The sequence below is a fragment of the Hyla sarda genome, chromosome 5, assembly GCF_029499605.1.
Source record: "Hyla sarda isolate aHylSar1 chromosome 5, aHylSar1.hap1, whole genome shotgun sequence".
NCBI classification, from domain to species: Eukaryota; Metazoa; Chordata; class Amphibia; order Anura; family Hylidae; genus Hyla; species Hyla sarda.
In genome coordinates, this window is record NC_079193.1 from 103483149 (window position 1) to 103496334 (window position 13186).

At 44.9% G+C, this 13186-nt stretch overlaps 1 protein-coding gene across 9 annotated transcripts in view; it reads right to left on the reverse strand.

Annotated features, from left to right (window-relative positions):
* Positions 1 to 13186, reverse strand: part of NEK10 (NIMA related kinase 10) — a 332382-nt gene that overhangs the window by 104440 nt on the left and 214756 nt on the right. For 7 of the 9 annotated variants that reach the window (XM_056520053.1, XM_056520056.1, XM_056520054.1 and 4 more), the window contains 2 exons: positions 3522 to 3651; positions 954 to 1024 (listed from right to left, as the gene is read on the reverse strand). The exons of the other annotated variants lie outside the window; for them this stretch is intronic. In XM_056520053.1, coding sequence (XP_056376028.1) covers positions 954 to 1024; positions 3522 to 3651 — 201 coding nt within the window. The remainder of the gene's footprint in view (positions 1 to 953; positions 1025 to 3521; positions 3652 to 13186) is intronic. 9 annotated transcript variants of the gene reach the window in all.

Consider the following 13186-nt stretch of genomic DNA (forward strand, 5'->3'; position numbering starts at 1 on the left):
AACTGAACTCGGTCCTCTAGAAAGTGTTTGTCAGCTAGCATGTGTCTATTTTCACGGTAGAGCTACAAAAAAAAAGCTAAATCACAGCAGTCAGCTCTTTTTGTAACTTGCATAGATTTAATTGGTGTAAACTGTATGCAGCCATAACCATTACTCCTTTTAAACCATAGGGCAAAAGCAGACAGTGCTAACCTTGTTTCTTTATTCCTGTGACCCCCCCTTCCCCATAAAGATCAAACAGGTTACACCTGTACCTTTTTTGACATACCAAGCATATGTGCAATAAACACTGAAGAATGGAATACCTATTTAAAGTAACACTCTGGCTAAAAGGTTATTCAATTCTTCCAGCATAAGAATGATGAGGATAGATGGCTGCACTGCTCCCCCCTCGCGCTTGCTATGTGGACCATAAGTAACATTGTCAGTGTAATTCTATGGGACTCAGCGAGTTTTTCACAGGGTACGTTCACACATGCAGGATCCTGCGAAGATTTGATGTGCAGGATTTGTAACTGCCAATTAGAAGCTGTGCTCAGTCATTTAGTTTACATTGAAATCTGCAGCAGAAAATCCTGCGCATCAAATCCTGCGCATCAAATCTGCGTACGTGTGAACGTACCCTTAAGAAAGTGACTGCCGGTACACACACAAACCCCAGAATTGGCTGCTCACACTTTGGAGCATCAGGGACTGTAAAATATGTCCTATCGGGAAAGGTGGAGTGGGTTAGTGGTTTACCATCACCATGCTTATGCTGGTAAGGGAATATAACTTTTTGCTGGAGTGGTCCTTAAATTGTTTTACAATAAAACTATTTTATACAAATACTTTTGTAAAATATGCTAAGACATGGCTTTATCCCTTCAATTAGCTGTTGCTTGCTTAGTATTAATGGTGCTACCACGTTACCTACTTGTTAGTTAAACATACATTTTAGATAATGAAATTACCTTTTAATTGTATTTGAAACTTTTTCTGAATACAAACCATCAGGGACTGGAACATACACAGCTTCCACTATCTAAAATAAAAACCCAAAAAAATTACTGTAGCTTTACTTTTGATATGGTAGTGGGAAAATTCTGATGGTGTTAAGTATAAATGACTAGCACATAGGACACAATGTATAGAAGCTGAAACAAATGTGTTCAAACATTTAATTCTGTAGACTTATATGTACTGTGCATATATATATATATATATATATATATATATATATATATATATACAGAACTGAGATCAAAGTTGATAAACTGTAATTTGGTACAGTATGCTGCAGCTAGAAAAGCTGGAACATAATGCTGTATTTTAAACTCTCCTAAAATAAATATTGTCACTTATATGTTACTCTTTTTTGCTTAGATGCATTTAAAGGGAATCTGTCATCTATATATTATGCTCAGAGCTGCAGACATGGTCAAATAGCTAATAAAATGAGAGAGCTAAAATAAATGATACCTTTATCAGAACCCTGAACGGGACTGTTTTCTTAATCCCACTCTCGCTGGATTTCTGATCCTCACTGCCCGCTCCCGCAAGGTGTGTGTTCCACTCCCGCCTGGTCCCGCAACATATGTGTCCAACTCCACCCACTCCTACAAACATTTTGTTACATCTTTTTTTTTATTACCCTGTGCCATTTTATCACCCCTTGTGCAATTTAATCACCCCCTTGTGCCATTTCATTTACCCCTTGTGCCATTTCATCACCTCCTAGTGCCATTTCATCAGCCTCCTGTGGCATTTTAGAGGTCTGCAGGACAGCACAGGATTTTGCAGGACCCTTTGTTTGTGCTGTGATGGCCTGCAACAATCTCATTACCACCCGCAAGTTTTTTATTAGGTCCCGCAGGATCCCAATCTCGATGCAGGGCTCTAACCTGTGTCTTAGCTGATGGCTATTGGCAAACTTAGAAAATCCTTGTTTTCCTTCTAAGCTCCAGGTTGTAGATGCTAGGTTGAATTGCAGCATGCATATCTAATCGATTTAGAGGGTTTAACCTCCAGCACTGAAGCTTGTATATGAATTGAGCAAGGCAAAAAAGGGTAGGGGAGGAAGGAGGCAGAGCTCTGCCTGGCCTCTATGACTCTTGAGATTAGTAATAAAACCTGATTTTATACAGAGCCCTCCCATGCGTAACTCATTTAGAAATTGCCATAAAAACTAGATACCGATGGTACTATACCCCAGCAAAACTAAATACTACATATTCAGACGCCTCATCAAATTGCTGGAGAAAGTGTGGTAAAGTAGGCACAATAACGCATATTATGTGGAGCTGTCCTAAATTAATATCTTACTGGTCTCAAGTTGAGACGCTACTAGTTCGATTAACGGGCATTCCGATCCAACTTACTTTCCAGAGGGCTTTGTTATTACTAGATACCCACATATATTTGGGTACATCACGACTATTAATATTCAAAATTTTAACGATGGCCAAGTTGGCCATTACCAAGCAGTGGAAATCTGAGAACATTCCTAAATTCGAAGATCTTATCAACCTTATTAAGCAATCATATGTTTGTGAAAAAACCTTAGCTTATAATAAAGGCAAAATAGCTCTTTTTGATAAGATATGGAATCCGTGGATAAATGTAATAGAACATAAACAATAGGTAGTAGAAATAGATATAAATAACCTTTATAAAAAGATCAGGAATAAAAAGGAGACCAGAAATAAGGACTTTCACAGACGAAATGTAATGCTCTTTTCCCTTTGTGCTTGTTTATGTGTATGTTTTTATTTTTTATTTTTATTTTTTTATTTTTTATTTTTTTATTTCCATGTTTCCTTTTCTGTTGTTTATGTTGCTGTTTGATGTGAATATAAAATCAAATAAAAAATAATGAAACGAAAACCTGATTTTAGAATTTTGCAAACATCCATCAGCTAAGAGACAGGTATAGTTTGTCTGATTTCCCTTTTACCTATCTGTCCATGTTTGCAGCTCTGAGTGTGATATAGAGCAGAAAGATGAATACATGAACATGTATTGTATTCATAGCAGGTAATTAGTTTATAGTCAAGGGGAAAATAAGTCAAATTAGTCTATTTAAGCCATTTCAAAAATAGTAGCATTTTTTATTGTCTCATACAAGACTACAATTCTATACAGTAAAGTTGTGTGGGATATGTGACAAAAGACAATATTTTTTTAATTTGTTTGATGGGCCAGAGGGAATCTAACAATAGGACAGAATTTAGGCATCTAATGGGTGTCTGAAGGAAGCACAACAATGCTGGTATTCTTATGCCCAATTAGTAACCCCCATCTGCTTAGCTGAGTTAGACTGTATTGCTGCATCCATACATTACACCTTACATACTAGCCCAGTGGATGTAGCCACATGGTCCTGTTCAACTGAGCACTAAGTGTACTATATAGGGCACTCTTTCTTGCAGTGTCTTGCATTTGTGGGCCACTAGGTGGGTGCAAGAGGATTTACTGTCTTGTTTTTTAAAGGTTTTTCTAGGTGAAAAAAACACAATGGTTAACCATGCAAACCTGCGTACTTTGGTTGCTAGGGACAGCATGTTGGTGCTGTGGAAAGGGGGATTCAGAGTTGCCATCTGATAGAGTATACAGCCTGCTGCCCACACATCAGCCTTTTCTCCATATGGTACACTTTTTACAACTTCTGGGCTGTTAATAAAACAAATAAAATAAAATATTACAATATTACAAAATTGATTGATTTTCAAACTAGCATTGGCACAGCCATGGCAAAGCTCTTCTAGACTTTTTCTGTATTTCAAGTGTTATGGCAGAAGTATAAGGATGTCACAAAAATGGGAGGTTTAAGACCGAGGAAAACTTAGAGGTAAGAGCACTACATTAAAATATATGGTATTGATGAACAAATTAGGGAGTCATGTAATAATTCCAATAGTTAATAATTTAGTAGAATTCCATATCCAGCTTGCATTCTTTTTAACAGTAGTGCTCATACTGTACAGATCTTGTGCATCAGATGTAACCACTGGCTATTCACGTGTCACTTCATACCTCTTTGTGAAATACAGCAATGAGGGAGAATACATAGCAGTCACTTTCCTATTCTGCTATTATGCTGCAATGGTTATATTAAGTCATGAAGCCAATTGCGATCATGGATAAATGTAGATTACATGTAAATTCTCTAAGACATTTAATAGGCAAATAATTTACAGTTCTTTTCCAGCTTCTTCATAAGCTTGTGCTTTAAATATACCATGATTGATTGTTTCAGTAACTACTTTATGAGGAACAGTATGATCAGGTCAGGTTAAAAAGTACTTGGAGAACACTGTCCTGTCAGTAAGTATGTAAATTACCATGTTAAATCTCTTTAGTGGATTGCTTTGAAAGCAATGAGGTTCCTATAAATTTCTAGGTTTGAAGAAGCATCTGGCAACTCTCTATAAGCTGAAAATTATTTATTAAATGTGTTGTGTGGCACTGCCAACTCTTGTAATACATTTAATAAATAATTTTAAGCTTGTAAAGGGTTGCCAGATGCTTCATCCAACATGCTTCATCCAAATTATAATTCCATGGCCACCTCAATAAAAAAATTTAAAAAAAAAGAGAAAAAAGAAAAAAAGCTTTACACATAGTTCAACAAAAAATGTTGAATTGCAGAGTGATTTGTGCATACATTGCAAAGCTCTATTGGCAATAACTTCTACAGACAACATTGCTTAAAAATTGTTATTCATAATCAATGTTCAATTACTGGAATTTAATAAGTGTATTATGAATTATGCTCAATTACTAGGAATGAGCGAATCGAATCTGAGGAATCCGAATTCGTTATGAATTTCCGGAAAAATTGGATTCGCAACTAATGCGAATATTGCCGCGATTCTATCGCTTCATTAAACTCCATTTAGTGTGGTGCAGGCTCCAGGGCATCTAAAATGGCGGATCCACATGTGAGGACATGGGGCAAGGAATCCTGGGAAGGCGGGAACAAGGGTAGACGGGATGACCCTGAATCACATGCAGAATGCAGCCTATCAGCAGCCAGTAACCCTTGTGATGTTACAGCCCTATATAATCGGCAGCCATATTGTGGCCAGTCACTTCAGCCTTTCACTGCACAGCGACAAATAGGGACAGACAGCGCTGTGTGTTGCACAGAAAAGTTTTTTCCAGCAACGATTCACCTCAAGTCAGCATTCTGTTGCACAGAGAGAGGGACAGAGAGCAGTGTGTGTTTCACAGAAAAGCATTCTTACTGCAACAATTTACCTCCCAGACACTGTCTACAGCATTCTATTACAGAGAGCAGTGTGTTGCACAGAAGAACAGCAGCGATTCAGCTCAAGCAAAAATCTTTCCTAGAAGGACTGATAGGGAAGGGAGTGAGATTGTGCAATTTTGGGTGTAGTACACAGCGACTGTGTGCTGCAGCACTGGTGTGTACTGCTGGTGTTGTGCACAAATACTTTTTTAAGCGTACTGTAGCGCATTTTTCTTCCCTCATAAGTGCATATCACACATGTACATCTAAGTGGTGTAATATTTTGTTCCTGTTAAAGTCTCAAGGGCCTAGATACTGTGAAAGGCCAGGCAAAATTACTCACTGGCTGGTGTTATACACAAATACTTTTTTAAGTGCACTGTAGCACATTTTTCTGCCCTCATAAGTGCATACCACATACGTACATCTAAGTGGTGTTCTATTTTGTTCTTGTTAAAGTCTCAAGGGCATAGATACTGTGAAAGAACAGCCAAAAGTACACACCTGCTGCTGTTCTAGAAAAATACTGTTAAGCGTAGTGGAGCGCATTCTACTGCCCTTATAAGTGCATACCACATACGTACATCTAAGTGTTGTAACATTGTGTTCCTGATAAAGTCTTAAGGGCCTAGTCACTGTAAAAGGCCAGCCAAAAGTACACACCTGTTGCTGTTCTAGACAAATACTGTTTTAAGCGTAGTGAAGCATATTGTACTCCCCTCATATACACACTAAGCATGTCAGGCAGAGAAGTGCCAGGACATGCATAGAGGAGTGGCAGAGGCCTAAATTCATCAGGCGCAGGCAGAGGTTGCAGCATGCTAGGGGCAAGTGGCAGCAGGAGTCGCAGCAAGAGGCCTGATCTCCCGGTATCAGCTAGCGGTCTTGTCTCGACAAGCAATATATCTGCAGTCATCGATTGGTTAATACGGTCATCCACTTTATCACAAGTGACATCTGATACCCCCAGTCAATAGTTGATGGGTTCCTCAGACACAACCCTTAGTTGGCATGGCCCGGGAGCAGTCCCTGTCCTCCCATTGCCTTTGTTCTATGCTGTTCCCTCCCCTACAGAAGTATTTTCTGCTGTGGGTTCAGCTCCACTATTCAGTGTGGACGATCTAATAGAGGACAGTCAGCAGCTACTGCCCAGCCAAGAAGTGGAGGAGACATCCGCCACTTCCTCTGCTAGGCGGGCAAGTAGTGATGAGTAGAGTGGTGTGGGAGGTGCTGTTGCCAGCATTCAGGGTCCTGAAGCAGAGACTGTTGAGGAACCTGCGGAGGACATCAGTGACGTGCAGACACTTGTTGATGATGATGAAGACGATCGCAATTGGGAGCTGGGTGCAGAAGGGGCTTCATCATCATCAGGAGAAGGTTGCAGGTTGCCTGTGAGGCAGCAGCTGAGCCAGCAAGTTGGTAGCATGGTTGGCAGCCAGCATAGTGGCAGAAGTGTAAATTCTGGAGCCAAGTGTGGGGGAGACCACCTGCTTTGAGGCAGCCTACCTTCCCGGGAGGTAGTGGAACAGGGGTTCCTGGAGACAGCAGCAGTAGCAAATTAGTGCAGACTGTTGGTGGAAAAATCAGCTACTCAGCGTTGTGGCAATTTTTGATCAAGCATCCGGAGCATCCACAAGATGTATCGGCAGAAGGTGAAGCGTGGCCAGGGTCCCAATGTTGGCACCATGGCCCTTCGTCAACATATGCTGCACTACCATAAATCTGCCTTGGAGATTCGTGGCTCCGATGTGGTAGTCCAGCCTGCTGCATCACCCAGTGACATGCCACTCCATGTTTCAGCCAACCAAGGTTCCTCCTCCATGCTCTCAGGCCGTTTGTCCTGTGACAGTGTGCGATTCTGCCTCGTCATCTTCTAGCGTGTCCTCAGCCTCCACTGCATGAACAAGTCTCAGTGTCCCTTCAGCATACCATGTGTGCAGGGCACGGCGGTGTAACGCTGTTCTTCACATGGTTTGCCTTGGTAAACGGAGTCACACAGGGGAGGAACTGCTAAAAGTCATTCATAAAGAAATCGGAGCATGGCTTACTTCACGAAAACTGGAAATGGGAACCATGGTGACTGACAATGGGAAGAACATCTTGTCTGCGCTGCAACAAGCAAGGCTGAGCCATGCGCCCTGCATGGCACACGTGTTCAATCTGGTTGTCAAGTGGTTCCTGAAGTGTTCCCCGATTTGCAAGACATCATAACTATGCGAAGGAAACTTTTCATGCATTTCTGCGACTCGTACACCGCGAAAGCACGTTATCCCCCCAACATAGTCTGTTTGCGACGTTGCCACACGTTGGAATTCTACCATCCATATGTTGGACCGACTATATGAACAGAGAAAAGTCATCACCGATTTCTTGATGATCCAAGCGGATAGGGGGCTACCCTGTGTAACTTTGATGTCAACCAGTGGCAGCTCATACATGGCACCTGCCGTTTGCGGAAGCCTCGTTATTAGCCATTCCACTGTTTCATTTCCTACAACACGTGTTGGAAACAATGGCTGGTCAGGGAACAGGAGAGGAGGAGCCAGAGCAACCAGAGGAGCTAGATGGTTATGAGGAAGGCAATATTTGATTTGTGGCCGCAACTAGCAGAGTTTACCCTGGAAAAGCTGTCCTGCCCGGCCAGTAGTGTGCCATGAGTGGGTGTTTAGTGCGACAGGGGCCATAGTCACCCCAAGGAAAAGTTGTATGTCCACGAAAATGTGGAGAGACTGACCTTTGTGAAGATGAATCAGGCATGGATCAGCAAGGATTTCAACTCATCTATACCTGATGCATCAGAGTAGATTGACCATGGTGCCACACCAACACTTCACAAATATGGATAGTACAAAACAGATTTAAGGTACTGCTCCCTAATTACAAACATTCCTCCGCATCAGACCTTTTTTCACCCACCTTCGTCACCCGTTACTGGTATTGCCACCCACTGGACCACTCTGTCACGGGGTCACTTACAGGATTCCTGATGGTGCTGCTGCCAACTCCAGGCTGTTTCATTCTGCCACCATATGTTCTCCTTATGCTGCTGCCATTTCCAGGCAATTAGTTGTCCTTTATCACATTTTGTAGACCTTTTTTTTTTACAGCAATATGTATGTCTCTTACCTTCATATCTCAGAGATTCCACCCAGCTCCTTTATGATTTACAATTATTTATGAGTGAGCAATTATTTATTTTTAACCCTGGATGTTAATGCATTATATTCCAACATTTTGAAGGACAAGGGCATTTGTGCAATTAAACACTATCTAGAAAGTGATGAAGCTACCAGTTCCACACAACTTGAGTTTTTATTAAAATGTATTGATTTTATCTTGGAGCACAACATTTTCTCCTTTAATTGACACATTTTTAGGCAGACACGTGGTTGCGCAATGGGGACTCGTTTTGCCCCAAATTATGAAAATTTATATGAGTCCTTATATATTATGAACCCTCACATCAGGTTTTTTAAGCATTATATAGATGGCTTTTTAATCCTTTGGAGTGGCACTGAGAAGGAGGCTTTGGAGTTCGAAGATAAATTGCAATGATTGGGGATTAGTTTTTACACCCAATATTTCCTCCACCGCATGCGTGTTTTTAGATTTGGAGATTTTTTAAAACAACACCAAGCACCTTCAAACATGCACCCATTTTAAGAAAGTTGGTGTTAATAGTTTCCTTAATTTGAATAGTTGCCGTTTTGCTAAATGATTTTTTAATGTCCCTTATGGGCAATATCAACGCATCAGAAAAAACTGCAGCAATGAATCAGATTTTTGTGAACAATCTAGGATCCTTCAAGAAAGGTTCCTGGAAAAAGGATATCCTATAAGAGTCCTAACTACAGCATCGGCTTATACTCGAGTGAACTCTCCGTCCTCAGTGGTTTTCAACCTGCGGACCTCCAGATGTTTCAAAACTACAACTCCCAGCATGCTGGGAGTTGTAGTTTTCAAACATCTGGAAGTCCGCAGGTTGAAGACCACTGCGGCCTTTGTCATCATCCAGACCCCCCTCCACCCCCTTTAGTTTTGTACTCACCTCCCCTCGGCGGGATGGAAGGGTGAGCTAGTCCGGGCCATCTGTGCTGCAGTGCTGCAGAGACCGTCCGGTGGGGAGGGATAGTCGTTCCGGGCTGTCCATCTTTACCTATAGGGAAGGGGGGGAGAGGGGGGGTGCTCTGCATTTACCTATAGGGAAGGGGGGAGAGGGGGGTTGCTCTGCATTTACCTATAGGGAAGGGGGAGGGGGGGTGCTCTGCATTTACCTATAGGGAAGGGGGGAGAGGGGGATGCTTTGCATTTACCTATAGCGAAGGGGGGGAGAGGGGGGTGCTCTGCATTTACCTATAGGGAAGGGGGAGAGGGAGGGGTGCTCTGCATTTACCTATAGGGAAGGGGGGGAGAGGGGGGGGGGTGCTCTGCATTTACCTATAGGGAAGGGGGGAGAGGGGGGTGCTCTGCATTTACCTATAGGGAATGGGGGAGAGGGGGGTGCTCTGCATTTACCTATAGGGAAGGGGGGGGGAAGAAGGAGGGGGTGCTCTGCATTTACCTATAGGGAAGGGGGGAGAGGGGGGGTGCTCTGCATTTACCTATAGGGAAGGGGGGAGGGGGGGGTGCTCTGCATTTACCTATAGGGAAGAAGGGGAGCTCTGCATTTACCTATAGGGAAGGGGGGAGAGGGAGGGGGTGCTCTGCATTTACCTATAGGGAAGGGGGGGAGAGGGGGGGTGCTCTACATTTACCTATAGGGAAGGGGGGAGAGGGGGGTGCTCTGCATTTACCTATAGGGAAGGGGGGGTGCTCTGCATTTACCTATAGGGAAGGGGGGAGAGGGGGGTGCTCTGCATATACCTATAGGGAAGGGGGGAGAGGGGGGTGCTCTGCATTTACCTATAGGGAAGGGGGGGAGAGGGAGGGGGGTGCTCTGCATTTACCTATAGGGAAGGGGGGAGAGGGGGGTGCTCTGCATTTACCTATAGGGAAGGGGGAGGTGGGGTGCTCTGCATTTACCTATAGGGAAGGGGGAAGAGGGGGGTGCTCTGCATTTACCTATAGGGAAGGGGGGAGAGGGGGGTGCTCTGCATTTACCTATAGGGAAGGGGGGAGGGAGGGGGTGCTCTGCATTTACATATAGGGAAGGGGGGGAGAGGGGGGTGCTCTGCATTTACCTATAGGGAAGGGGGAGAGGGGGGTGCTCTGCATTTACCTATAGGGAAGGGGGGAGAGGGGGGTGCTCTGCATTTACCTATAGGGAAGGGGGGGAGGGGGTGCTCTGCATTTACCTATAGGGAAGGGGGGAGAGGGGGGGTGCTCTGCATTTACCTATAGGGAAGGGGGGAGAGGGGGGTGCTCTGCATTTACCTATAGGGAAGGGGAGGGGGGGTGCTCTGCATTTACCTATAGGGAAGGGGGAGAGGGGGTGCTCTGCATTTACCTATAGGGAAGGGGGGAGAGGGGGGGTGCTCTGCATTTACCTATAGGGAAGGGGGAGAGGGGGGGTACTCTGCATTTACCTATAGGGAAGGGGGGGAGAGGGGGGTGCTCTGCATTTACCTATAGGGGAGGGGGGTGCTCTGCATTTACCTATAGGGGAGAGGGGGGTGCTCTGCATTTACCTATAGGGAAGGAGGGGAGGGGGGTGCTCTGCATATACCTATAGGGAAAGGGGAGGGGGGTGCTCTGCATTTACCTATAGGGAAGGGGGGGAGAGGGGGGTGCTCTGCATATACCTAGGGCTGGGCGGTATGACCATATATGTGTATCACGGTATTTTTTTTAACTTACGGCGGTTCCACGGTATATAACGGTATTCCCACCCCTATCATGTGACCCGCGTGCGGTGTTCGGCTCCCCCCCCCCCCCCCCCAAAATCATGTGACCCGCCAGCACTGTTCTGCTCCCCCCAATTAATGTTCAGCCCAGCGGGGTACTACTCACATATATCAAGCACTGCCCTCCTCCTCTTTGTTGGGGGCCGCCGGCGATGGAACTCACTGTACGCCAGTGGTCTCCAACCTGCGGACCTCCAGTTGTTGCAAAACTACAACTCCCAGGATGCCCGGACAGCCGTTGGCTGTCCGGGCATGCTGGGAGTTGTAGTTTTGCAACAGCTGGAGGTCCGCAGGTTTGAGACCACAGCTGTACGCTCTATACCTATGCCCGGGCTGCAAAAGATACAGAAAATAAACTCTAAACTCACCCATGTCGGCCGCACGCTGGGGACGGGAACGCCGGACAGCCGTCAGCCTATCACCTGCCAGAGCGATGCCCCACCCCTGCCAGTGATAGGCTGAGCCCATTGTCATGTAAGAAGCCGGCTTCATACATGACAGTGGGCTCAGCCTATCACTGGCCAGTGCGGGGCATCGCTCTGGCCGGTGATAGGCTGGCGGCTGTCCGGCATTCCCGTCCCCAGCGTGCGGCCGACGTGGGTGAGTTAAGTTTATTTTCTGTATCTTTTGCAGACCGGGCATAGGTATACAGCGTATAGCAGTGGTCTCAAACCTGCGGACCTCCAGCTGTTGCAAAACTACAACTCCCAGCATGCCCGGGAGTTGTAGCTTTGCAACAACTGGAGGTCCGCAGGTTGGAGACCACTGGCGTACAGTGAGCTCCATCGCCGGCTGTCCAGGCATGCTGGGAGTTGTAGTTTTGCAACATCTGGAGGTCTACAGGTTGGAGACCACTGGCGCACAGTATAGAGTTCCAGCTCTCGGCAGCCCCCAACAAAGAGGAGGAGGGCAGTGCTTGACATATGTGAGTAGTACCCAGCTGGGCTGATCATTAATTGGGGGGAGCAGAACAGTGATGGTGGGTAACATAGAATTAGTTCCCCTATGTGGGGACAGCGCTGTGCTAGGCTGATAATACATTCCCGAGGGGGAGGGGCCCAACCGGTATTGCGGTATGGGGGAAAATTCATATCATGCAGCCCAAAAAATTTGGTATTCGGTATGAACCATTATACCGTCCAGCCCTAGATATACCTATGGGAAGGAGGGGGGTGTAGCTCTGCATATACCTATGGGAAAAAGGGGGGGTGTAGCTCTGCATATACCTATGGGGAAGAGGGGGTGGGAGGTTTTAGCTCTGCATATACCTATGGGAAAGAGGGGGGGGTGTAACTCTGCATATACCTATAGGAAAGATGGGGGGTGTAGCTCTGCATATACCTATGGGAAAGAGGCGGTGGTGGTGTAGCTCTGCATATACCTATGGGAAAGAGGGGGTGTAAATCTGCATATACCTATGGGAAAGAGGGGGGGTGTAGCATAGCTCTGCATATACCTATGGGAAAGAGAGGGGGGTGTAACTCTGCATATACCTATGGGAAAGAAGGGGGTGTAACTCTGCATATACCTATGGGAAAGAGGGGGTTACCTGGCTACCTACCTACCTGCCCTTTAACTGTGCAGGACACCAAGGAGGGCATTATTACAGTTCGTGGGTCTATAGATGGAAAGATTGTGTAGAGGAGGGGGGGGGGCACTGAATATATGCAGAGTCTGACATGTTTTTCCTGCAGATGTTAAGAGATCCACATGGCGGTCTTATTCGGACGGAGAAAAAAAGAAAAGAGGACGCCGCTGATCAGAAAAGACGTAATTGTGAGTCCCAAAATGTAACTGTTATCACTTATATGGTATACACATCCTGTGTGCAGCTCATATCTACCGCCATATGGTCTTGTATATAATCACTTATATTGCATACAGATTCTTTATAGTATACTGGTCTATATATAGTGGTTTTATTCAGTACAGTATGTCAGTATTATCCAGTTATTGTGTGGTGGTATATATTTACTCCTTGTATACCAGTATTATTGGTATTAGAAATGTACCTACGTTAAAGTGTTTCTTACATATATAAATTTTAGTTTATTGTGTGTGGGATTTGGGTGGAATAGGAGCGTGGCCGAAGATTGACGAGCTGCAGAGC